This window comes from Protopterus annectens, chromosome 1.part1, assembly GCF_019279795.1.
Source record: "Protopterus annectens isolate FY-2018-M chromosome 1.part1, PAN1.0, whole genome shotgun sequence".
Taxonomy (NCBI): Eukaryota; Metazoa; Chordata; order Ceratodontiformes; family Protopteridae; genus Protopterus; species Protopterus annectens.
In genome coordinates, this window is record NC_056726.1 from 945,674,821 (window position 1) to 945,702,052 (window position 27,232).

Here is a 27,232-nt window from a genome sequence, read left to right on the forward strand (position 1 = left end):
TAAACTACAAAACAAAACACAGTAAATGTATGTGCAGTGTTATTCTCACACTGTTCACCAGAATGGACTAAATTTCTCAGAGACCAAATAAAATACTGCAAATGGTAACAATACTGTTTTGAAAAACATGTACTAACAGTTAGTGGTAGAAAAGACATAATGGATAGAGAGAGTCAGACTACCCGTGCTTTGAGAACATTTATTAAACAAATGGTAACAATCAGAAATTAGTGTCTAACCATGTTACAACTTTTTGTTCATCTACTCTAAATCAAGTTAGATGCCACATTACTTGTACACATGCATGCCAACAACAAAAATTCCCAATGCTCTTACCTTTGCTAATATTCCTTGGGGGAAGAGGAGGTGCAGTTGTTGTTGGAGGCAGAGGTACAGGTATAGAAGGTGGAGGTGGTGGGGGACTAGAGCTCAGAACTGCACCGTACGTTTCATTCTGCAGCACACTGGGTATATATGAACGCTGTTTGTCCTTGGCAACACTTGCAACATCTCTTGCTAAGGCTGCTACGCTAGGTAGTAACTGATTTGTGCCTGGTGGATAAGAGCTCTGATAGAAGCTGCAAGGCCTTTCCTCCTTACGGACTGGGCTAGGCTGCTAAAAATATAAGTAAACATTCAAAAATATATGTTACTTTTTATTTTATTTTTTATTTAAAGTTTCAGTTTCAGCCTGGGAAATACAAAGAAAGTGAAAATTATTCATTCCAAAATGAAATGACAACTGTTCTAAAAACATTAATGTTTATTGTAAAACAAATGCATTAATTTTTACTGTATAACAAATGCATGAACCAACAATTTTCGTTAAACATAATCATCTTCTGTTTTTGCTCCCTTGGAAAACAGGACAATAGTTATCCAAAATATTTACTCCCAAGAAGTCTATGTACTTATATGGCTCAAGGATGAACGGATGACAGACACCTGACAGAAAACAGGAGTAGATGAAACAAGATGACTGATGCAAGTCAACTAAAGTTCATTTTCTGTGAGGGAAAGCTCCCTTTCCTGCAAACAACTGTTGGATTTCATCAGCATTCTTACTTCTGGCCAGTACTCTATTTTTGGCTGATTAAACTGCTCCTCAGTTTTATATATCTATAAACAGATACAACAAACATACATGCATATATATATATTTTATACATATTTTATATATTTTTTATATATATATATATATATATATATATATATATAGAGAGAGAGAGAGAGACAGCAACAGACCCCCCCATGACTCAGGACACCCACTTCTCTTACCTGGACCTACTTGACTCCATCAAGGTACCCCTAACACCCTGATCCTTGGTGACTTCAACTACCCCACCATAGACTGGGTGAACTATGCCTGCTCTAATGCAATCATTCCTTGACTTCATCAGTTTTAACACACTAGACCAGCTTGTCTCATCTCCCACAAGGGGAAATAACATTCTAGACTTGGTTCTCACCAACATGGGTGACCGTGGCAACCCCCCCCCCCAAGTAAGTTCTTCCCTGGTGAGATCAGACCATTGGTCTGTCTCATTCGAAGTTTCTATCCCGTCCAACCCCTCCCCCCAAGCTGTAACCAGGCTAAAAAACTTCTCAAAAGCTGACTACAACCTTCTAAGGGAGGGAATCAGTAGCTTCACACCACAGCTCCCCTCAGAGGATGCAGACAACTATGCTGAATAGTACACCAGTGCAGTATAGAAGCACTGTACATCTGCATGGACTCAGCCATACCCAACACAGCTAAAACCTGCTCCTCAAGGAAACACAAACCTATCCGGTGGACATCCTCTATCAACAGGCTTTACAACAAAAGGAAGAAACTGTTCTCCAAGGGTAAAAAGGAACAAATTCCCAATTGGAAAAACTCCCTCCTTAACCTCAATAAGCAAATTAGATCACTATTGAAAACCTCCAAAGCCAATTATGAACTGAAACTAGCCTCCAAAACAAAGGGTAACCACAAAGCTTTTTTCAGTTATGTCAGGAACCTCCATGGCAAAGTCCAGGTTTGTTCCAAATTAGTTCTTAAGGTCTGATCTGTAAAGCCATGGAACATATTATTTTGGACCTCATAAATAAGGACATAGGCAATCTCCAAGCACTTGACACCACACAGTTCAGATTTGTCATGGGCAGATATTGCCTGTTGATCCTGGTGGACTTTTTTTGAGACTGTCACCAAGGCCCTGGATGAAGGAAAGTCAGTATATACTGCTTACCTTGACATGGCCAAAGCCTTTGACACAATCCCCCACTCGGGCATCATCGAAAAGCTAACACAACTTGGCGTAAATCCCTATCTCATTAGGTGGGTGGCCAACTGTCTCACTGATAGGACCTACAAGATCAAAATAAATACCTCTACCTCCGACAGCAGACCTGTCACTAGTTCTGTTCCCCGGGGATCTGTTCTGGGACCCCTACTGTTTGTCATCTACTTCTCAGAGGTCCAGGCAAAGACAAAAGGCCTGTGGCTGACCAAGTTTGCGGACTATAAGTTGGGTGCTGTCACTGACTCCCCAAATGATGTTAACATACTACAAGAGGGTCTCACAGCAACAAATGATTGGAGTCACGGCCTTTAGTTAAATGCAAAGAAATATATTACCATACCATTCGGCAAAAACTCTGCCTATAATTTTATCAACTGCACAGTTTCTATGACTTATATTAAGAGGTCAAGAAAATACTAGAAGGAAATGCAGCAGAAGTGTAACTCTGAAATCCTCCAGTTTTTCCTTCTCTGGATGAGTCCTTGATCCTTAATTTATTACAGGGTAGTAACAATGGAGCACTACCACAGTTCTCCTTTCACTTCAGAACTGGAAAGGGAGCCTGTCTAATAAAATACACAAGCAGGTGAGTCAATACTGCCTCTTGTTAATACCACACTATATAACTTTAGTGGTTTCTTTAGAATTACTGCTATAGAAAAGCTACAGTATTATTAATACAACCTACAGCTTTGCAGTAAGCACAGGAGTTACTATAAATTTTAAGTGGTTAGTTACCTCTCTAAAAGAGTAATAGCCCTTCATTAAGTCAACAGCAATAACAAATTCCTAATGCAAACTGTTATTAATATTACACATTACTAGAAGATAGTAATTGCTTATCAGGTGGTACTTGCAAGTTCAACTGGTTAGGCAATAAGCAATGTAATCACTGGCAAATCCATCCTATACCACAAGCATATATATTGCACATTCTTATTTCGGTGAACAAGAGATAATGGCCAGTGTTCAGATTATAATCATGTACGCATGCAGTCGATATAAAAAGTCTACATACCCCTGTTAAAATACCAGGTTTTTGTGGTATAATAAGAATGAGACGACAATAAATAATTTTAAAACTTTTTCCACCTTTAATGTGACCTATAACCGTTACAATTCAACTAAAAAACAAACAAATCTGTTAGGGGAAAAAATATATATAAAAAATAAAAAAACATACAATAAGCTGGCTGCATAAGTGTGCACACCCTTAAACTAATACTTTGTTGAAGGATCTTTTGATTTAATTACAGCATTCAGTCTTCTTGGGTAAGAAAGGACACAAATACCAAATCCGACAAAATTCCACCACAAGATAGGTCCAGGAAAGAAAAATGCAGGCCAAAAAATATTATCAAAGTTTAATAAAAACACAACAGGACTGAGCGCTTTCATATAAAAAATATTAACTTCATCAGAATCAAATGTAAAAACACAAACACCAAGTTTAAATACCCCCCAATGTGTCACGATGAATTACATCATCAAAACACCCACTAAATAAAACATTGTTAAAAAAACATACTCAAGCTGAAACTTATTGTCTATTTTGAACACTCCGTTCCCCAGTTACAATATATACATTGTGCTAAGCAAAGAACAGAAATGGTCTTTTTCATTTAAAACATTATTTGGATTACTAATAAAAAAATCCACAATACATCAACAACCTACTGTACATTGTAAGACTTTAGTTTTAAGACACATGCTAATGAAACAGCTTCATTGAGACCAGGGCAGTTGGTGGCATTTAACCTGAACTGCCAGTGCAGTTCCCCTTCTTCTAACTTGTCCTCCCATGGTCCCCCCCCTGAGGTCTTGTGGCACTTGTTCCAAAACAAAAAAATCAAAAACTATGACCAGGGTGTTCAATGATATGTTTAGCTAAAGCATTTTTGCTACCCTGTTTTCTAATATCTGTTTTGTGTTCATATATACACTCTGATTTTCCTCTTCGTCTTACTCACATAAAATTTCTACAAAGGTGGCATACAGCGGCATACACCACCCCCACAGTGTTGCAACTGCAATAATTCCTGGATCTGATGGTCATTTGGTTTAATATCAAACTATCACCTTCCAGCATGTCACTGCAATAATTGCAATAGCCACATTTATGAGTATCAACCCTTTTGTTGCTGTGTCCATATTCACAATGGACTGAAGTGTGTTCAAGAAAATTTTTGATGGTCTTGCCCCTCCTAAAAACCACTATGGGATTGTTTCCTAGTTTATCTCCCAATTCTTTAAACAAAGAAAAAAAAATCTGCCAATTTTTAATCAAAATACCCCTGATCTGGGAAGCTTCATTACAAAACTCAGTGATAAAGGCTTTTTGCAGAACAGACCCACTGGCTTGTCTCTTAGAAAATCCACTTGTAGCCAAAGTGGAAGAAGAATGTATTAGGGGTACTATATCTCCCTTCACCCTTTTCTCAATAACATTGTCACAGATCGTGGCTACAGTGCCCTTGAGGTATCTCCTTTTAACTAACATGGGATACCCTGAGAGCACTGTAGCCACGATCCATGACAATGTCATGCTTGTCTCAATTTATATATTGTAACCGGGAAGCGGAGTGTTCAAAATACAGAATAAGTTTCAGCTTGAGCATGTTTTGTAACAATGTTTTATTTAATGGGTGTTTTGATGATGTGATTCATCATATGACACATTGGGAGGGGTATTTAAGCTTGGTGTTTGTGTTTTTCCATTTGATCCTCTTGGAATATTGTTTTCTTGGGTAACAGTCTATCAGGACTGCACATCTTGACTTGGCAATATTTGCCCACTCTTCCTTGCAAAAGCACACCAAATCTGTCAGACTGTGAGGGCATCTCTTATGCACAGCCCTCTTCAGGTCACCCCACATGTTTACTAATGGATTTAGGTCTGGGCTCTGGCTGGGCCATTCCAAAACTTTCATTTTCTTCTGGTGAAGCCATTCTTTTGTTGATTTGGATGTATGCTTGGGGTCATTGTCATGTTGAAAGGTGAAATTCCTCTTCATCTTCAGCTTTCTAGCAGATGCCTGAAGATTTTGGGCCCAAAGTGACTGGTATTTGTAACTGTTCATAACTCCCTCCACCTTGACTAAAGCCCCAGTTCCAGCTGAAGAAAAGTAACCTCAAAGCATGATCCTGCCACCACCATGCTTCACCGTGGGGATGGTGTTCTTTTGGTGATGCGAAGTGTTATTTTTGTGCCACACGTACCTTTTGGAATTGTGGCCAAAAAGTTCAACCGTGGTCTCATCAGACCATAACACATTTTCCCACATGCTTTTGGGAGACCTGATGTATTATTTTGCAAATTTTAGCCAGGTCTGGATGTTTTTCTGTGTAAGAAAAGGCTTCCATCTTGCAACCCTACCCCATAGTCCAGACATATGAAGACTATGGGAGATTGTTGTCACAAGTAGTACACAACCAGTACTTGCCAGAAATTCCTGCAGCTCCTTCAGTGTTGCTGTAGGTCTCTTGGCAGCCTCCCTGACCAGTTTTTGTCTCATCCTTTCATCAATTTTGGAGAGGCATCTAGTTCATTGCTACGTCACTGCTGTCCCATATTTCCTCCACTTTTTGATGACAGTCTTCACTGTGTTCAATGGTATATCCAATGCTGTGGAAATGTTTTTGTACCCTTCTTCTGAGCGATACCTTTCAACAATGAGATCCCACTGATGCTTTGTAAGCTCTCTGTAAACCATGGCTTTTACTATAGCAGGCAACTTATTAAATGTCAGGAAAATCCTACTAGGACAGCTGAACTTTATTTGGGGTTAATCAGAGTCTCTTTAATTGATGGAAGGTGTGTACCCAAGAAGACAGAATGCTGTAATTAAATCAAAAGGTGCTTCAACAAAGTATTAGTTTAAGGGTGTGCACACTTATGCAACCAGCTTATTGTACTTTTTTAAATTTTTTTATATTTTCCCCCTAACAGATCTGTTTGTCTTTCAATTGAATTGTATATATTATAGGTCACATTAAAGATGGGAAAAGTTTTGAAATGATTTACTGTGGTCTCATTTTTTTATATCACAAAAACCTAGCATTTTAACAGGGGTGTGTAAACTTTTTATATCCACTGTACATTGCATTGTCTGCATCACATATGTAAGCATTAGTGAATATTAAGTGACTGTCTTATTTTGCTATTTTCTTTGTTGATTTTGTATTCTTCAATTATGCTACTCACAGGGAAGTGTACCTTTTGTAACTGTTCGATAATCATTTGGTCAACCCATTACATATGCAACTTTATTATACAGTTTCCACTATTAATAGCAGTGCCTTATTGCTCTCTGAGCCCAGGCCATGGCTGAAAAGGCTCACTAGACCAATCTGCTTACCTGGTCAAGAAATATGAATGAATGAATGAATGAATAAATAAATAAATAAATTCATGTGCACTTCAATTCATTTTCTGTATAATGAAATCAAACAGCATTATACTTCCCCTGCCATATAAGTAGCATTTAAATTAATTCATATTTATGCATAATTAAATCACGCAGCATTACATTTCATATGACAGTTTTGCTCAACAAACTTACTGACTACAGCACTTCACATGAAAAGACATTTAATGTCAAACACAGCTGTTGCTGCACTTAATACATTCATGAAACCTATACAAGCAACTTAATGTGCATTTATAGGTTACAGGAGTGCTAATAGATTATACACAGTATGACCCCAGTTATTCTTATTAGGGTATTACATAATTATCAACTATGGGATGGTAAGGACAATCTTTAACCAAATGGGATAAGTTATTTTGAGCACAAAAAGGGAAACTGGCTAGGCTTAAAATTTCCTACAGGGACAGCTAGCCTAGTACTGGGACAAAGGGAACGTATTTCTTGGTGTTCTCTGGATGGATTGTTGAGGGAGATACAAACATAGGACTCTATGTGCTTTAGCCAGTATTTCAGGAAACAGCATGTACTTGATTGACATAATTAGTTTATTAGCAAAAGGTTATTACATGTGTTGCAGTTTAGACAATATCAGATCAGCCAAGATTTTAAATTCTGTACTCAGATGCAAACAGCTGTTAAAGCCAGTTATTAAGAAGGTGTTTCAGATATCTCATACATGCAAATGCAATACATGTAGGTGTGATTAGTATATTCAACTTCAACAGAAAATTGTTATAATATGTAATGCAGGAGAAAAATGTCATATTAAGTAACACCACATATGTCATTTAAATACACTTTTGAAACAGTACTGGCCAAGTTATGCTTTCAAATTTTACAGTCAGACACACAAATTATAAAAGCCAAATATTAAGCAATCCTAGATTTGTAGATTTGTATGAGTAGACACATTACATGTACCTATGATCAACACATGCCAATTTATCAGATCAGATCACATTAAATAATACATTCAAATATTTCACATAAATATACAAGGCACCTACAGTACAATCATAGTCTACAGACAAGGATAGTCACAAAGTGTTAACAGCAAAATAAATACAGCTTCAGTTGCCTTAATGTATTACATAATCCAATGTAGCTTGTTTTTATATGTAAAATGTATACAAGTATAGTGTACACATGCGCACGCACACACACACACACACACACACACACACACACACACACACACACACACACACACATGCGCGCGCGCGTGCACACACACAGTTATGATTAAGCATTAGACTGCTGAAAATAAGATCACCCTTATGAATTGCTAGAAGTCATGCAGCTATAAACCAGGTCATGCAAAATATATTTAATCAGATTTGCCTTAGGTAATTTCTCTGTTATTGGAAGTAGTATTGCATTCACAGAGCAAGGAGAAGCAAGCAACAGATGTAGAATACATTCATTTATTCACTGTATTTGCTAACTAGGAATGCCTACCTGGAGAGTCCCAAGAATAAATGCTTCAATAAATCAAGAACATTTTTAAATGGTTTATGCATACATCATATAGCAGGCAAAGGAACACTGCATTACAAACACCCAGAAGTGATGAATGACAGCAGCAGATTACTGTTTGGAAACGATTCCAATTTCCAGAATTACTTACGTTACTGGTAGCTAGCAAAGACATATCAGGACAATTAAAAGCTTGGCCTGAGTACCTGGCTACAGTCAGAACATATAATAAAAGTGTCACAAGCAGAGAACTTCTTTTTGTTGTTACTGGCAAATTTACGTGTGTTTAGGACAATGCAGGCAGAAGACTCATTTGTAAAGAATATTCCATGTAAATATATGTAGGCCCTTACAACACATTCTGACCAAAGTACATATGTTAGAATCTGAAAACCTTTTTATGTTAGTATCATGTACCCCTCAACCAACATCTTATCAAGAATCAGGTTCAGAGTGGAAAAGAAGCAGGGACCAAGCTCCACAGTATGGGGCACCTGTTAAAAGTCAGCACTGTAACAATCCGAACTGGGCCTTTTCTGAAAAAAAAAACAGACTGTGAATTTACAGTTACTTTTTGCTGACTACCTGAGCCCATCATAAAAATCACAGAGACACAGCATTTCTGAGTGAAAATTCAGTAACACCACAGGAAATCAGTGACGACAACAGCAAGCCAGCTTATCTACTTCCATGCTAAACTTGGTTTCAGTGCATTATTACAACTGACAAATAACTTTTCCTTCCAGGGTATCACCATTCATTTGTATATAAAGGAGTGTGTACTTATTCAGAGATACTTGTAGTTCAAGATTCCTTGGTTTTAGATGTTATGCAGGGAAATGCTACTGCTCCTATGTCATAGTTTTGTTCAGCAAACTGGAGCGGAGGCCAGTGAAAGGTGCTGCTTTTTGTCTGGTAGTCTTCTTCAGTGTGCACGTTTGCAATTACCACTTCAGTTTTACGTGGGTTGACCAGCAAAGACACGAGGATAATTACTGTAGAGAAGTGTTTTACATTTGTGCAAGAACCTTAAAAGTGCTGAAGAGGAATCAATGTTGGTATTTCTTTGACTAAAAGTATAGAATACTGAAATACATTTATTTTATTATTATTATTATTTATTTATTTATTTATTTGTCTGTTTACCGGGAAAGTCTGACTGGGTAATACCCATTTCAGTGGCGGCCTAGGGAGAAAAGCTTCATTTGCTTACATTGCATTATACTACGTTCCAGTTAAACATAGAGTTGTTACATTTCAATTTAAATTTATACACAAACAGTACTTACATATATACACATACATTCTAAGATTTTACAGTGATGGAAGTTACTAAAGATAAAGCACACGTACAACTTAGTGGATTGTACAGGCAAAAGTTATGTATAAAAACTGTTTTGACATGTCAGTAAGAGTTTAAGAATATTATGTTTAAGAAGAGTGTTTGGATAGTATTGTACAGTGAAAACGTTTTAACCCTTTGAGGAGCATGTCCAGCACCAGGACTGGTTAAAATGTTGTTTAAACAGTGGTTTAAAGCTACTGAGTTTGTCAGAGTTTTTTTTTTGCATGACGATACTATTCCAGAGTTTAGCAATGTACTGGGTGTACAGCAAGTCTCCTGCAACATTATTTGACTTACATAATTGTAAGTAGTAAGAATTTGATACTAGAACAGAACATACAACAGTATATGCTGTTCATACTAGAACAGAACTTCCTTGCTGGACAGTAGGGTAGTAATACGTTTGGAAGTGTAGAGCCTTTTTCCGAATGATGACTGAGTTTGTGCGCTGTAGTCAGTTGTGAATATGTTAGACGCCTGCGCAGTTCAAGCCAATTTAGTTGCTTTAAGCTAAGATAAGGGTGGGTTCTATGAGGGAGACTGGTGGCAAATTTAGATATTTTACTGTAGCAGGAGGCAAGTTTCTTTGAGTATTGTTTAAGTTTGTTAGGATAAGTCAGCTGGCAATAAAAAGGTGGTGGCTAGAGTTTTTCTTCCAGTATCTGTAAGGAATCCATTGATCCTATAAAGGGAGTCCAGTTTTTGGTATGTAGATTTAATGGTGTGCAGTATATGCTGTTCATATTTGAAACTGTCATCTACTATAATGCCTAGAAATTTACTATGAGTTACAGTTTCAATGACAGCATTATTTGCGGACTTTATGGTAAAATATTGCTTTGATTCTGGCAACTTTTTGAGGTGAAAAGCATTAACTTAATTTTCTTGGCGCTGAGCAGGAGGTTTGAGTCTTTTAGCCAAGTTTCTACAGAGGAGAAAGATTTTTGCATAATGACTATTTATTGATGAGACCGCACATATTAATGTTGAGTCATCTGCATACTGAACTAAACTAGCACAGTGAGTGGAGGTCATTAGTAAATATATTAAATAGTAGAGGACCCAGGATAGAGCCCTGAGGGACACCTGTAGTAACTGGTTGAAAGTATGAGTACATTTGTAGCCATTTAACAGCTTCTTGCTTTCCAGATAGGTAACTAAGGAACCACAACAAGGAGTATTGTGAAAGTCCAATTGAGGACAGCTGAACAAGCAGTTGCTGGTGCGAGACAGTATCAAATGGCTTTGACAAGTCTAAGAACATGGTGGACACAAGCAGACCATCATTTTTATGTCAGTTTACTACATTGGTAAAATGTAGTGGAGCGGCAATGGTGCTGTGCAGGGACATAAAGTCATGTTGTGTTTCTGAGGACAGGTTATTTGAGGTAAGGTATTGCATCAGCTGCATACAGATGCATTTCTATAATATTTTGAAGAAGGGGGGCTCTCTATTGGTCCGTATTTACTAAACTCTGTAGATGTGCTGCCTTTGTGCAGTGGTACGATGCAGGATTTTCTTCATAGTGGCTGGACATATCTTTCTGCTATGGACTTATTAATTAGTATGGACACAGGGAAGGCTATGACTTCTGCAGCCATTTTTAGATAGTCTGATGGTAGATGGTAACAGCTACAGAAGTAGTTTTTAGTTTAAGGAGCAACTTCCTTCAGAGTGAGGTGGGTACTAGACTAAAACTGAAAAGCTGTGGGTGGGTTTGACTGGACAGGGGTAGAGTAAGGCGGACACATCATTACATCTTTTTAAATGTGTAGCTTCTTGTCAGTTTAATATGTTTTCCTGTACAGACATCTACACCCCTTTAATGTGATCTGTCACTAGCAGACGATGCTTACTTACAGAATGAAGGCATTACTGAGGGGGCAGACTCTCAAGAGTAGCATAATGCTTATGTTATTTATGTTGTGGCAACAACTGTACATTACAAGTAATCATTGTCGACTGATAACGTTGATAAGAATGCAGTGATCTCACCATTTAAACAAGTGCACAATGGTGTTAAATAAAAATGCTAACAATACAAATGTTTAACCTACGCCATATATTTTACCCACAGTAATCTTAGACAGATAAGATCCACTGCAAAACTATGCCACCCTGCGCACAATATACAGAGCCCGATACACTTGACTAGAGTCTTATGTTCTCATATACTACAACAATACAAACAGATATACAAATAACTGTATACTGTCTTGTCTTGCAGAGCAATTGTAAAGCCTGTGTAAATAATAGGAAAAGCAGAGATAAATTCACATAAATGCTTTTCACTGTGTATTAAATTAGATTAAACCATAGAGAGAGTTCCACTCTGTAAGTAGATGGGGTTTAGTTAATTTTATTTATTTATTTATTTGACATTTGTTAACTGGGTTGGTCCAACTGAGCCAGAGGCCCATTTTCAGTGGATACCCGAGGAGAAAGCTCCAGAGATTTATAAACACAAAAACAAATTTAACATAGTCAATACTCAACCAGTCAGGTGGCACGGTGCCAGGGTAATCCTATGGGCTAGGCTTGTAAAGGTTCCAGGGCCATTAGCCTAGTACACACCTATGAACCTATTAATTGCAAGACAATTTAAAAAGCAGTAGTAGTGCAATAACAGATAATTAAGCGGTACAGAAAACAAGATGTGAACAAGATAAGAATACAAATCAAAGCAAGATAGTAGATGAAATTTCAGCAATGATAACAAAAATCTATATATAATTATTTTATATATAGTGGACAGGTAAAATAAGATACAAAAATGAAAAACATCCCTCGATAAAGAAGAGTTAGCATACAGCTATATATGAGATATAATCCCTGTCTGTGTGGAGTTTATTATGCCTATTAAGCCTTGACCAATGCACACTGAGTCTCATAAAAAGCTGGTGCCAGGTATTATACAAATACTCTATGAGTACCAGAAAGACTGAGTGATATTCCTGCAGGCCGACCATCCTGGAACCTGGGAAACTTGCTAGGTGAAACACAGACTGGAATAAGCAGGTTGGCATTTTTCATATCCAAAGTTATCTGTCAAAAGCTTGGGCTGATACCTGGAGTTTCTACATGTTAACATTTGGAGATTTATTAGGTCAAATTTATTCTAATTTGATGGCACGCACCTGTCCATTTACTACTCTTTATTGGCACTACAAAGAAATGTGAATAGAAATAAAAATAACATCAGTCACCGACTTCAAGAGCTGGGAATACAAAATGGAATAATAAGAAAAATGAACTCCAGATGCATGAATAATCAGAAATAAATCTGCAACATTATTATAAAATTGCTTCAAAATAATGTCATGCTTTGGAAGTAAAATACGTCCTTCTTCAAATTACAACACCAAAAAAATAATACTGCAACGCGTCAGAGTACTTTCAAATCAATGACTTCTGGCTATATAGTGCATGTGCTATAATAAGAAATTATTGAAATAAGTTTATACATTTGGTTCCAAAGCTTCAGCTGAGTTCTCCCCTTTCACAGCTGGTGAAAAAAATAATGTAATGCTTGTTGTTTTTTAACTGACTGTCAAAGTATTCTCAAGGTTATGGGAGGCTGAAGTGATGAAGTGGGGAAGTCTGTTGAATAAGATTTACTGCACACTGTTGAAAAACAATGATTGTAAACATGGTTCTCCATGTTTTCTGTAAGGCCTTTTCCCTAGCCAGCAAGTGTACAACTGCTGAACACTATGCTGAACTGATGTGTCAGATGTGATGTCCATATATATCCCTCCCTCCCTCTATTCAGCACTGCCCTTAGGTGAACTGGAGCTTAAGGTAAAGCACTGCATGAGGCTCCCATGCTGTCCATTGCCCCTCCCTCCATGCACACCCAGTCCCCCCATCCTGGACTCCCCATACCATCCAGATTATGTTTTTCTTTTTTTCCCACATTTTGTCTTACTTCTCAACTTTTTCCTTTATCCTTTCTTGCATGCTTTCAACGCACCCTAACTGGCCAAGACTGTACTGTAATAACTGTGGGGGGAAATAATTGAAATAAGTGTGGGTCAGAAGGTTTCTAGGTCCCCCAGAAGCTATGGGTTTCTACATGCTCTCAGGTTTATTTTGCAGCTTTTCTTCCAACCATTTGATCCAGTGATGGCTTGAACAAAACTCATGACGATGGAAAGAAATTCAGTCTTGTTTTTGTTTTTTTATTGCAAGAAAGTAATAAGTTTTGCTAAAGATTTAATATTCAAAGGTAACAAAGCAGTAGTTCCAATAAACTGGGAAAATAAATACTTATGAGAACACATAAATCATATCTTGAAACAGTGCCTGTCTCCTTATCCCTGCCCCCCCCCACCAAAAAAAAAAGATACCTTCTGTGTACCCCTTTGGTGTAATGAGTCCTCCTGTTCCTTTACAGGTTCTGTCATACCTATCAGGTTATATGCTGGGAAGAGCTGAGATCTATCACATTATATCCTGGGAAGAGTTGAGACCTATCAGGTTATACTCCATTAAGAAATGAGATCTATCAGGTTATATCCTGATAACAGCCGAGATCTATCAGGTTATATTCCAAGAAGAGCTGAGATATATCAGGTTATACTCCAAGAAGAGCTGAGATATATCAGGTTATATACTGAGAAGACCTGAGGTCTATCAGGTTATATCCTGAGAAAAGCTAAGGTCTATCAGGTTATACTCCAAGAAGAACTGAGATATATCAGGTTATACTCCAAGAAGAGCTGATATCTATCAGGTTATATACTGAGAAGAGCTGAAATCTATTGGGTTATACTCCAAAAAGCTGAGAAGGTTTTCAACAAAAGGCCCTGCATTCAGGAGGATATCATCTGGTGGAAGAATGGAAAGATGAAAAGGGTGGCTTTAAATTTTCAAAGCACTCTGAAACAAACCAAGTTTCTCTTGAGTAGATGTGGGACTATGTCAAACAGTAGAAAATAAGTGATGTAGGAAAATTTGTGAGGTAGATAGTATTCGGGAAATCCCAACAGTTGGGCTGTTAGGGAGAGGTAGGAATATCAATGTTTGCAAGACCAGAACAGGTAGCAGAAAAATAACATACAGAGAAGTCAGACATGAAAAACAGTTATGGTATCAGCAACAGCAGTACTAAGCTGGTGAAGCATGACATCTTCAAGTTACAATATGCTATATATAGCCCTGCCATAGACAGCAAACTCTGACTATGATCCTGATGACCACAGTTCATTTAGCTGATCTGGTACCAGAAGGGAAAGGTAGGAGTGAACAAATGATGCCGGCCTGCCTACCTAAGGGGAGAGAATGGCAGGCCAGTACTTATCTCACCACATGCAAGCAGAAGACTGCGAGTGACAGAGTTACAGCCATAATATGGGACATGAGGTTCACTTACAAAACACTGATGAAAGCCCTCACTAACATGAGGTTGGGAGAACTCACATTCAGGGGAAGATGTAGCAGGGGTTCACACTCATACAAGTACCCCTGCCAGCCAGGGATGAGATTGGATTCTTAATTACAAGTACCTTCATTGCTTGCATATCTAGATGCAAATATGCACAATGACACCTCCATGACTGTCTGGATGACAGCTCCCTCCAGCTGACTGTCACCTCCGAGCTGGGAAACAAATAGGGTCATAACTATTTATAACTACTTGCAGGGGGTGCTTTAATGGTCAGCAGCCACAAATGGAAAATATATTTAGACTGCATATTCTACAAGACTTTGCAGTAGAGCTGTTATGGTGGCTATAGGGTAAAGGATTAGGAATGGCTCTGTATGGTGGATAATAGTAAAAGCTCATTTATTTTATTTGATATTTGTTAACCGGGTTAATTCGTGTGAGCCAATGGCCTGTTTTCAGTGGAGACCCAAGGAAAAAAGCTTCAGCAATATAAACATAAAAAGATAACATAGTAGACAGTATACAAAACTCAAGAAAAACAGTGCACCAGTACAACATAAGCAAAAATTACATATGCAGTTATCAGGTGAAACGAATAACTGCAATTCAAATAAAACAAAATGAAAGTAAATACAACTAGTACATTTAAGTATTTAAAGTAATGACATAGCTTTCCCAAGTAGCATACTGTAGTATTGTCTAGTGAGCATATTAGTCATTGAATTATTACATGTAGACAGATTTGAGTTCAGAAAGTAGTGCCTGACATCAGTTTTAAAGCAGCTGGAACTAGTGATGCTACAAATGTGAGATGGTAGCCTATTCCACGCAAGGGACACAAGTGTTTATAGAGGAGTTTACAATAAGGTTTGTTGGGTTTATAGATGTCTAGAAGGTGCTGGTTGGAACTATGACAAGATGGGGTTGGGGTATAAGGGGATACTAAGGTAGAGAGTGATGCGCAGGCTAGCAGTTTGTTGAGTAGGGAGTCTGTCAGCTGCAGCTGGGCAAGTAGTAAGAGCTGGGGGAATTCTAGCCATTGAAGCTGCTTCAGGGCAAGGCAATGACAGGATTTATAAGGCTGGTTACTGGTGAATCTGGCTATGTTATTGTAAGCTTGTTCCAGTTTTGAGAGAAGGCTTGAGTGAAGGTGAGTTAGGACAGGGGAGGCGTAGAGGAGACATGGAAGGAGATAGGCTTAGGCAAGGATAGGGTTGGAGTTGGGGGCAAGAAATTTCTTATTCCTGTTGAGAAGATTCAGTTTCATGTCAGTTTTTTTGATACAGTGTCTGATATGGATGTCAAATTTGAGTTGGTCATCAATTACTGTACCCAGTAACTTAGTGTGAGGTTCAGCTTTGATGAGAGTGTTATCTAACAAAGAAATAGTAACGGTGGATTTAGGGTGGTGGAGAGTTTTGGGTAGAAACAGTAGGAGTTTAGTTTTATTGGGGTTGAGTAAAAGTTGATGCTCTGTGTGAGCCATTTTTCCACAGATGAGAAGGAGTTCTGGGTGACAGAAAGAAGTTTAGAGATGTCAGCGCAAGAGATAAGAGTAGAGTCACCGGTGTACCATATGAGGGAGGAGGTGCTGCAGGAGGAGTAAAGATGATTGGTGAAGATGTTGAATAGGTGGGGGCCAAGGACTGAGCCTTGAGGGACACCAGTTTGGATAAGTAGGAAAGGGGAGAGGATGTAAAAGATAGATTGTTCAATAGAAACAGTGAAAAAGCTATTTCCTTTTGCTTGCCCAAAATACATAAAAGTTTAGAGAATCCCCCTGATAGGCCCATAATTTCAGCCAGAAAATATTTGTTTACATAGTTTTAGTTTGGTGTTACATAAAGTATTGCTGCCTTATGTTCAGAAGTCTCCTGTATATGTACAAAACAGTTTTGATTTTCTACAGAAAATTTCTTCTATAGTTTGGAACAGGAATAGGTATTGGTTAGTTCTTGATGTTAAAAGTTTGTGCACAACTATTAAACACAAGGCCGGAATAGAAGCAATTAAGTATTTTTTGGGGGACAGCCCATTTTCTAATTTCATTGCTGACATGGCAGATTTTTGTTTGAAAAATAATTATTTTTACTTTAATAATCAAATGTACAAGCAAAAACAAGGTACAGCCATGGGAGCAGCATTTGCCCCCATGTATGCTATCTTTTTATGTCTTTTTTTGAAGTTACCTTTTTATTTAAGTTGGATTTTATGAAGAAATATGTTGATTTTTATTTTCGATATATAGATGATTTGATATTCGTATGTGAGGGTGGTTGGGAAGAAGCTGAAAATTTTATATGTGAGTTACATAAGAATCCATTTGGCTTGTCATTTGATGGTTTACAGAAGGGTATGACAGTCAAATATTTGGATCTTGTGTTAGAAGGGAGAGAAAATGGAAGCATTACAACAAACATTCATAGAAAGTTTGTAGATGGTAGTCAATACCTTCATGCTACTAGTTGCCATCCACCCCATGTGTTGAAAGCTTTACTCTATGGGGAAGTATTACGAATTTCTAGATTATGTAGTGAAAAGGACTTGTTGATACAGGAGATAAATCAAACCACTAATATGTTTTTTGAGAAGAGGGTGTGATCCGAATAATATACAAGAAGCCCAAAATAAAATATGGGGTGAAACAAAGGAAATAAACAGAGAAAGGGGGAGTAATATGGTATATTCAACAAATATAAGAAATAGTTTAGAAAAAGAGTATTTGGTGGATCCAATATATTTTGTATCAGTTTATAATATTAAAAATAAAGAAATGGTAGAAATAATTGAGCATTATTGGAAATATTTAGTGCAAGATAAATTTCTGGCTAATATCCTCCCAAAAAAAACTTTTTTCTCATACACTAGGGGTAAACATTTGAAGGATATGGTAGTGCATGGTATGTTTAGTATGACTGCCATGTAAATAGCTAAAACATTGTCAATCAGGGGGACTTTAAAATGTGGCAAATGCAGTATATATGCACATATTGTTAGTACATTCTACAGCATGAACAATGTTAAATTTGAATCTAGGGGCACTTTTTCTTGCAAAAGTAAAGGGGTAACACATGCTTTGAGGTGTACATGTTACCTAAATTATATAAGGGATACGAAGAGAGAGTTTTGTGTTAGATTCATGGAGCACATGAGACATATAAAAAATTGTAAGGAAGATAAACTGACTGCTTCACATTTTAAAATGCTTTACAATAGTGAAGTTAATTTGTTGCATGGCACTGTTTTAGAGCAAACTGAATGCATAGATGCTACTGAAAATACATTAAAACAAAAGTTATTATATAAGGAAAGTATTTGTATTTTGAAATATAAGACATTGGTTCCTAAGGGCTTAAATAATGAATTGGATTGGAAGTGTTTGCTTTAAAATGGGAACCTATTTTTTATTGTTTGATTGATTAATAGATTAATTGATTGTAATTAGTAATATAATATAAAAGACAGAGTTTTTGTAACCTTTTTTACGCCTTGAAGGTGGTAACACAGAGGTGCTAGAATAAACTATACCTTTTTTACTACGTGGTTTTCTTTCGTATTGGAAGTAAGCAGTTGAACTATACTTTCATTTGGATCGCAGTTGTTGTGTAGGAAAGGGGAGCAAGCAGATTGCCATCTGACAGACTGGAGCCTATTTGACAGATAGCTTGAGAACCAGTGAATAGAAGAGGGGGAGTGATTAAGGTCAGTAAGCTTAGTAAGTAGCTTGGAATGGGAGACAGTATCAAAAGCTTTAGAGAGGTCAAGAAAAAGGCAAGACACGAGGAGGTTTTTGTCCCTGGCTTCAGCAACAGTGTGAGTGAAGAATAGGAGGGCAGTGGAGGTGCTGTGGTGGGGCCTAAAGCCATGTTGAGTGGGGGTCAGAAGATTTTCATTAATAAGGTGAGTTAAAAGTTGATTGCGAATACATTTTTTGAGGATTTTGGATAGAGGAGTTAGGACGGCAATGGGTCTGTAGTTAGAGGGCTCAGTGGAGTTACCTCCTTTGTGAAGTGGAATGGAGTAGAAAGATTTCCAGATGTCAGGGACAGTAGACTCTTGGACAGATCTATTTATTAGGACAGAGACAGGATAGGCTACTGAATAAGCAGAGAGTTTAAGAAAGAGGGAAGAGAGGTTATCGGTAGAGGGAGAACAAGGTTTCAGTTTTAGTAGACGTGAATTGATGTAGGCTGTGGAGACGGGGTTAAGAGAGAAAAGGGGTTGTGTTGCATGTGTAGTGAGTGGTGTGAGGGTGGTTATGGCTTTGGGAGGGTTGGGTACATTTCTGAATAGATTCAATGAATTGGGTATTAAGTAAGGTGGCAGTTTCTAAGGGAGAATTATTAGTGTAGGGGTTGGGAATGGTAGGTTGACTTGGATTTAAGATTTTATTAATGGTATGCCAGACTTTTTTGGGGACAGACCTTTGGGAGAACTGGGGACTATACAAGTAAGTTTTCTTGTCTTTGTTAATTGCTGTTTTTGCTAGATTTCTTAGTTCTTTATATTTTTGTAAGAATGTTGCCAACTTAGTTTTTAGCCATTTTTTTCCAATTTTTGCTCTTTCTTTCATGACAGATAGGGTGTTTTTGGTGAGCCAACGTGAGTAGTTGGCTTTGATTCTTTCATTTCTAAGGGGAGCTAAAGAGTCAAGTATATCAAGAAAAATGTGATTAAAGTGTAGAACAGCTTCATTAAAAGGGAGGTATTTACAAAGCCCCAGTTTATGGAAGTCAGCCTATTATTGAAGGTTTCAGGACTGAAAGAAGAAAGCTTACTTTAGTCTCTAAAATAGTGGAATTTTGGTATCTGGGAAGAGTAATGTTGGACTTGGACAGGGAGGTGGTCACTTAGGGACTTGGGCAGGGCTCTGGGGTCATGATATAGGGTGGGGTCAGAGGTAAGAATCCAGTCTAAGGTGGCACCTTGGGTATTGTTGTTGTTGAAGCAAGTAGGAGTTGTGATAAGTTGAGGGAAACTATGTAGGTTGATTAGAAGGGAGGGAGAGGTAGAGGACAGTTTTTGCCAGTCGATATTTAAGTCACCTAGTAATAAGGTCTCATAATGGACATTAATAGAAATCCATGCTAGAATAGATTTGAGGATGGGAATGTTGTTTCTTGGTGGGAGACAGACAGTGGCACTGGTGAATTTCTTATGGCGGTTGAGATGACAGTTTAGGAGTAACTGTTCAGCTGGCTGAAAGTTAGGCAAAGATATTGACAGGGGGGATAGGTTAAGGTGTTTAGAATACATAATTGTGGCATCTCCACCTTTTTTGGTGGTTCTATATTGTCTTGGCGATATATGTTGTGGTGGTGAGGTAGTATTTCAGTGTTGGAAATATGTTGTTTTAGCCAAGTTTCAGATAGGGCCAGGATGTATGGTGATTGGTGGGTGATCCAGAAGTGCAGTTCTGTAACTTTATTAGGTAGGCTTTGTATGTTAATAGCAAAGCTAGAGAGATGTTTAGTGAGATAGGCGGTTATTGTGATTGGGCTAGATGGGATTGGGTTTGAGTGGATATCACTGGATGATAGAAAATTGTTATTAAAAGGGGAAGGTTTATTTGCATAAAGGTTAAAGCCAGTGGGTTTGTATTTAGATTTGAGGGATGTGTTAGAGACAGAGAAACATTTTTATTTTGATGAGATGTGTGAAAGAAGAGTTAAAGAGAGAGGGGCAAATTAGGAAGGGCAGAGAGGGTTCTCTGTGGAGTATAGGAGAAGTGTAGGTTGAGGATGAATGTGCAAAATTAAGGTGTGTATGATAGGAGGTAAGTAAAGAGAGGTACATAAGCATGACTGATGTGAGGTAGAGGGGGATGTGTGATTTGAAATGAGATAATGATAGTAAATGGATGTCAAGAGCTAGGTAAAAACAAAAGAGCTAGGTAAATGTGTGAGGAATAGGTTATTTACTCATATACAACAGTCTGAAAAATGATAGTAAGGCTAATCAGTAAACAAATAAAAGAAGCGAGGGAAATTTTAACTTCGACTGACAGACACTGGCTTGGGGGGGGGGCTTCCTTAGGTAGGCTACTTAATTTCTGAGGAGTTTAGGTAAAGGGGAACGCAGAGATAAACAAGGTAATGGAAAAAAGCACACTACAAAGTTTGTTATGAATGTAAACCAAAATTAAGCAAATTTCAAAAAGCCTGAAGCTAAGTAGACAAATGTACACATTAAGAATTTCTGGAAAACCATAGCATTAAGACTGATTACTGTTTTTTTATATTTAAGTTAGAAAACATGTCACAGTTATGTGCTAATAATACCAGCCACCATCTAATACTAATAATGTAATTCTTCACTTAATTTCTTATCAAGTATAACACTGTATTCAAAAATAAACGTGATTATTGAAAGGGAAGACAGCTTACTACAAAATGAAGTATATTCCTTTACAATGAGTTAAACTTCAGAAACTGATTTTAATTACTGGGGTACATGCCTGAAAGAAGTACATGAGTTCTCTAGAACCTTTGTGAGCAGCAGATGCTTTCTCTCTGCGGTTTTGAAAAGTATCAAGTCTTTATTTATTTATTTATTTATTCATTCATGCATTCATTCATTCAGAGAACAGAACGTCAAGTATGACATTAAATGGTGACACGCACCGGCAACTTTTCTTCCCCTTCCTCATCACTTTCATCAAGATCTTCATGATGTAACCTCCATTCATATTCAACATGTACATGGGCATTGAACTTTCCAGATAATGCCTGCAAAAGCTAAAAATAACAAAAGGGAAAAAAGAGAAGAAAATGTGTTACAATAAAGCATGACACATACCGTCAGTTTGGTGTCATACTATATGCCGATATTCTAATACTTCTCAGAAGTCAGCAACAGTGTGTAAATACAACATCCCTTCTTCAGAGGAATAAAGTGAACAATAAATAAATTCAAGAGTGAAGTAATGCTGCTTGGATCTAAAAATAGACTGAAAATGGATTACTATGTCCAATGACTATTAAGAAGTCCTGTGGGATAACCCTGGGAAAGCAGATCATCTTTAAATGCCTCTGCAATGTACTTGATTTGGCATCTTTCCAAAATCACACCAAAATACTAGCAAATTAAATTAATAACACTAATCTAATTTTAGGCAAATGCCATAAAAGCACATTTCAGAAAAATAACAATAAATACATAGAAAACTTAGACTGCATAACAATGCACTTCTATGTTTATTTTATTTATCTACATTTGTTTACTGAGACAGTCCACCTGGGCAGTGGCCTCTTTCAGCACAGGCTCAGGGAGAAAAGCTCCACAAGAGTAACAATCTGTACACAATAAAAGCTGACTCAGCACTATATGTAAAAAAAAATAATAATAATAACAATAATAATAATAGTAATAATAATAATAGTAATTATATATACCTTTTAGCAATCAAGTTCATAAATGGTTAACTCAGCTTATTAGGTTGGAGCATTCCTTTTCCCAAGCATCCGAGGATTCTGCAGTATTGTTTACATATTGTTTCTTTCACAGTTTATTTCAGTACTTCTTGCACTGAGTTGCACTTTGCACTTTGTATGTATATGTATATTTACTTTTTTGTCTTGTTCTTAATAGTTGCATGTATGTCGTCTTCTTATTCTTAATAGTTGTATGTATGTCATTTATGTAATTCAAACTTGGAGAGTCACTGAAACCGGAGTCAAATTCCCTGTATCCGTGCATACTTGGACAATAAATGTGATTCTGATATATATATATATATATATATACATATATATATATATATATATATATATATATATATACACACACACACACACACACACACATACACACACACACACACACACACACAGATACATATAAACTGGATGTATTACTAGTATACACAGAGTAATCCAGTAATCACATCAAGTTGTAATATTGCATTATATCAGGAGATTAGCAAAAATTGCTGGATATATTATCAGTATACATAGAGTAATTGCGTCAAGTTGTAATAACATCAGGAGATTTGCTAACATGCTGAATGAACAAGTAGTATAATTCAAATGGTATTTTTGGCAGAAAGAATTGTGCCATATGATCCTTCAGAAGGCCTTTTGGTAACAATGCAATTAAATTAAAAAAAACTGGGCAACACTATGGAATTAACATATGGACCAATGAAATTAGAGAGAAAATTATGCGGGAGACGTTTCTATGTATGATTACTGTTCAGTACAGAATCTGTACAGAGAGCACCTTTTTACATTTTAGATGGCATTTAACAATGTTATAAATTATTTTATTTAATCTAACCCATAAATGTATCACTTTATGTTAAATGAAACTACAAAGTGGCTTGCTATACAACGGGTTTATACAGTTAGTCTTTGATACTCGATTCAGAAAAAGACCATTACAAAGCAATGAATAAGACATCAAAAGCTTGCACTTAGTCCATTTTGCACATCCTTTTCAGATGCATCTCTACTAGTAACCTTTTACTTAACACATCACCTCCAAGATTCTGAGAAAACTAACAAAAAATCAATGCCTGCAAGTACATATGGGTTCTTTGAAATCAAAAATCTGAGGCTCTGTACTGGAATAAACATAAATGTCACACTACATCTCCTTCTGTGTAAATGTCAGTATTGGACAAAGGTTCCAGATTACATTTTAAAAAACTGAGTACTAAGATCCTGGGAGCTGAAGACAAGTTTTGTGTGTGTGAAAGACAGCGACAGAAAGAAGGAAAAACTTCATGTGAGAAGTTCTTTCACTTGATTACAAGTAAAGCATAAAAATGTACCTACTCAGAAAATGGTTATCCCTGTGTGAAAGCCAATAACTAATATGGTTAGTTCCTGAGAAGGGAAGATAAATTGCTATTTCATTTAGATCGTGGGCAGGGAGGCAGTCTCTATATGAAAGTGGCTGGCTACTGCTGTCACTTGATTCTTGGAGAGGGAGGCAGCCAGTGTATGAAATCAACTGACTACTGGTGTGCTTAATGACAGTTAAATGAATGTCACTCTGGCATGTAAGCGGCAGTGTGAGTGGCTGTCTGTGTGTTTGTACAAGTTGAAATACATTAGAGTGACCAGAATTTCTATCCTTTGATCACAAATACTGGACATGTCTCCATTCAGAAAGTTGTGTGTGTGTGTGTGTGTGTGTGTGTGTGTGTGTGTGTGTGTGTGTGTGTGTGTGTGTGTGTGTGTAAAAGCAGGTGGCCACTACTGTCACTTGATCACAGTTAAATGACCATACATTTCCATACATTTGGCTTGTTGAGGGCAGTGTCTTAAGCCTGTGCATTTGTTGGGAATACAGTGTGTGTATGAAAAAAATCATCATAACTTTTACTGTAGACAGTTAACATGGCTTCTTCAGAACTGAAGATGCTGCCCTAGAGCAGAAAGCACATAACGTAAGGGACAGAATACGAAATAAAGGAGTTGAAACTATGTTTTCGTGTGCACTTAACCAACAGAATGACAACACATATCCAAATTTCAGTTTTCAGTACTTTACTTTAATTCTATAACTTCACAGCACAACTTTGAAAATTTATTACACTCAGCTCACACGAAACATGAAACGTTTTTCTTTTTTCCTCCATAAGCAAATAGCAAATAAGCAAAATCATAAATATACTGTGTCATTATAAAAATAAAGCTAAACAACACTATTAATTTGTCCATAAAAATGTTTACAACAATCTGAAATGTTCAGGGTGAAACTGTTATCAGGAATTGTGAAATGACATTCAGAAATTCAAGATGCAGCTATTTCACTAACTTTTTATCCAAAGCTCAATTCCAAGATGATCCAGGTAAGATGGCTTCACACTAATGACAGGTTGATTTCAAGTCTTCCAGTGTGAAAACAGAAAATGAGAAAAAAGCACTTGGACTGTTAGCTTGGGTAAAATTCAATAACCGACTACAAGTGCACTGCTTGAATGCCAGCTTAAGAAATGTGAAGAACTTGAGAGAAAATCAACCAGAAAATCAACTCTGGCTAGGATGAATCTTACAGTTATTCAAAATCAGCTTCTGTATATGAGATGGCTTCAGGTAATTTAGAGGAAAAAATAAATCAGATGGGTACTTATGTATTATCGCAACCAGATGTTGTCGCTTGCCAATGTGATACACCTGAACTGTTACGAGGGCATTAAACACAGAAAGGGGCTATTCAAAGTCCTTATTGTTGAGGAAAACAGTTGCACTACTTTCAGGAAGAGAGGAATTGGAAAAGATCCTCTTCCCGATTTGAGTGCGTTATATACGCATGCTTTCATTGTCATGGCTGCTATGCAAAGCATGCGAAATGCAGGAAACAACTGTAGCTCATCGTAAGCCCATTCATGTCTTCTGCTGTGTGTTTTCTTAATAATACATGATGTGTGTGAACTGTAACCCACACAAGATAGGGACACAATTTCTACAAAAGGTCTAACAGCTACTTTGAAATTACTATAAATTAGTTATTAAGAAAACGCACACCAGAAGACATAAATGGGCTTACGATGAGCTACGGTTGTTTCTTGCATTTCGCAGGTAACGGTTTATGTTTCTTTTATTTTTTTAATATGTTTGTGTCCTCAGTCTCTTTCACGCATCTAGGCACATGTTAACCCCTGCAGTGCCCACATTTCTGTCTCGTATTTTTAAAGTAGTCACAGCTACGATTCCCAAATGAATGTATGACCGTCACTTGACGGCACTTGCTGGCACAAAGAAGGAACATTCAGCAGGCAGACTTGCAGGAAGCAACATGGTGCCAGTAAACACCATGAAGAAACAACAACAGTATGTTTTGTAAATTGTATTGATATCAGTCCAGAAAACAATCTGCACTCGTAAAGAAAACACACTACATTAAATTTTAACAACATTAACGAACATTTTTCATGATCAGAAACCAGCGGCTATTGCCTCGAAAATCTGGTTGCAATAATATGTAAGTACCATGAGATGTACTCAGAAGTAATTAAAATAAATAAAGCACTGAAGGATGATATCAATTCAAATAAAAAAAAAAAGATGCAAAGATAGAAGAAGCTTTAACTAACTATTCAGTTAAACCAATTAACTGCACAAATTAGAGGGTGAAATGAAGAAAAAGGTTGGCTGAATATAAGACATAGCAAGAATAACTATTTCAAAAAGTAATAAAGTTAGAAGACAAGAGTGTGCAGATAAAACCTGAGATTTTCTGCCATACCAGAGGAACTACATTAGTAAAGATGCAATCATTCTACAAAAAGAGTTGATCCTGACAAAACCCTGGCAGAAAGGAAAAGCATTAAAAAGTGGAGACAACAGTGTGTGTGTGGAAAATGATTGTTCACTGTACACCTGGCTGAACAGAACCAAGCAGTTGTCAGGTAGTTGGTGCAGAAAATTAAGGAGGTGTTAACGAGCTGTTTCCTGTGGTCCACTGGCACAGGGTTTGGGTTTGACTCCCGCAGTCATTACTGCCTAACTATGTGGCTCTGAGTAAGTCACTGAACCTGACAGTGCTCTCAGACTGAGTCTGAAAAAGGTCCAAAGAGATCAGTGTTTTACCCATGTAAACGAATATAATTAAATGACAGAAGCCACTTCATCGCAGCAATCATTGAATGTTGAAAGGCAGATGTGATATTCAAGCTGATATAGACAGCTGTTTTCAGAATATTTCTTTCCTTGGGGATCAAAGAGATTTTTTTGATACAGAACAGGCTAAAGAGGAAATAAAAGGTTTATCCAACAAAGAGTAGGCCAGCAAGCTGAAAGGGACTCTGTTTCTCCTTCTTCTGACAATAAAAGCCTGTACACAGACTTTGACAGTGAAACTTTTTCCATTGTTCCAAAGGAAAACACTTGAGAGAGAGAAAAAACACAGGAGTTGATTAGAAGAAGCAGAATGATCTTGGACTTGAGCCAGAGAATGGTGGTAGGAGACAGAGATAACTGGGAAGAGCAACACTGAAATTAGTGAATAAATGGGAGACAATATAGCATTAATCCCACCGGAAACATGCATACACATGTAAAACATGGCTTTGTTAAAAAAAGTGGTTGATAAAGACTGGAACTGTTGACTTTGTTAAACTTGTGGGTCAACTACAAAGCATACGCCTTACTTTATGGTATTAACATTTAGGACACTGAATGGAATGAAAAAAAACTGGAAATAAAACGTTTTGTTTTCATTATTATTTGTATGAAAATATTGTTATACTGCAAAGCAATTTTGCACACTATGCAGTCTGGGGTATTGTAAATGTGAGGTGGGGGAGTCTTATCATTAACTGCTGTATACACTGGACATGTTAAAGAAAGCATT

The 27,232-nt window shown here is 37.2% G+C and overlaps 1 protein-coding gene across 6 annotated transcripts in view; it reads right to left on the reverse strand.

Annotated features, from left to right (window-relative positions):
- Positions 1 to 27,232, reverse strand: part of ASAP2 (ArfGAP with SH3 domain, ankyrin repeat and PH domain 2) — a 2,005,955-nt gene that overhangs the window by 264,249 nt on the left and 1,714,474 nt on the right. For 4 of the 6 annotated variants that reach the window (XM_044079125.1, XM_044079106.1, XM_044079091.1 and 1 more), the window contains 2 exons: positions 21,553 to 21,666; positions 337 to 616 (listed from right to left, as the gene is read on the reverse strand). In XM_044079125.1, the coding sequence (XP_043935060.1) occupies positions 337 to 616; positions 21,553 to 21,666 (394 nt within the window). The remainder of the gene's footprint in view (positions 1 to 336; positions 617 to 21,552; positions 21,667 to 27,232) is intronic. The other 2 variants (XM_044079114.1, XM_044079099.1) reach the window with 1 other exon arrangement.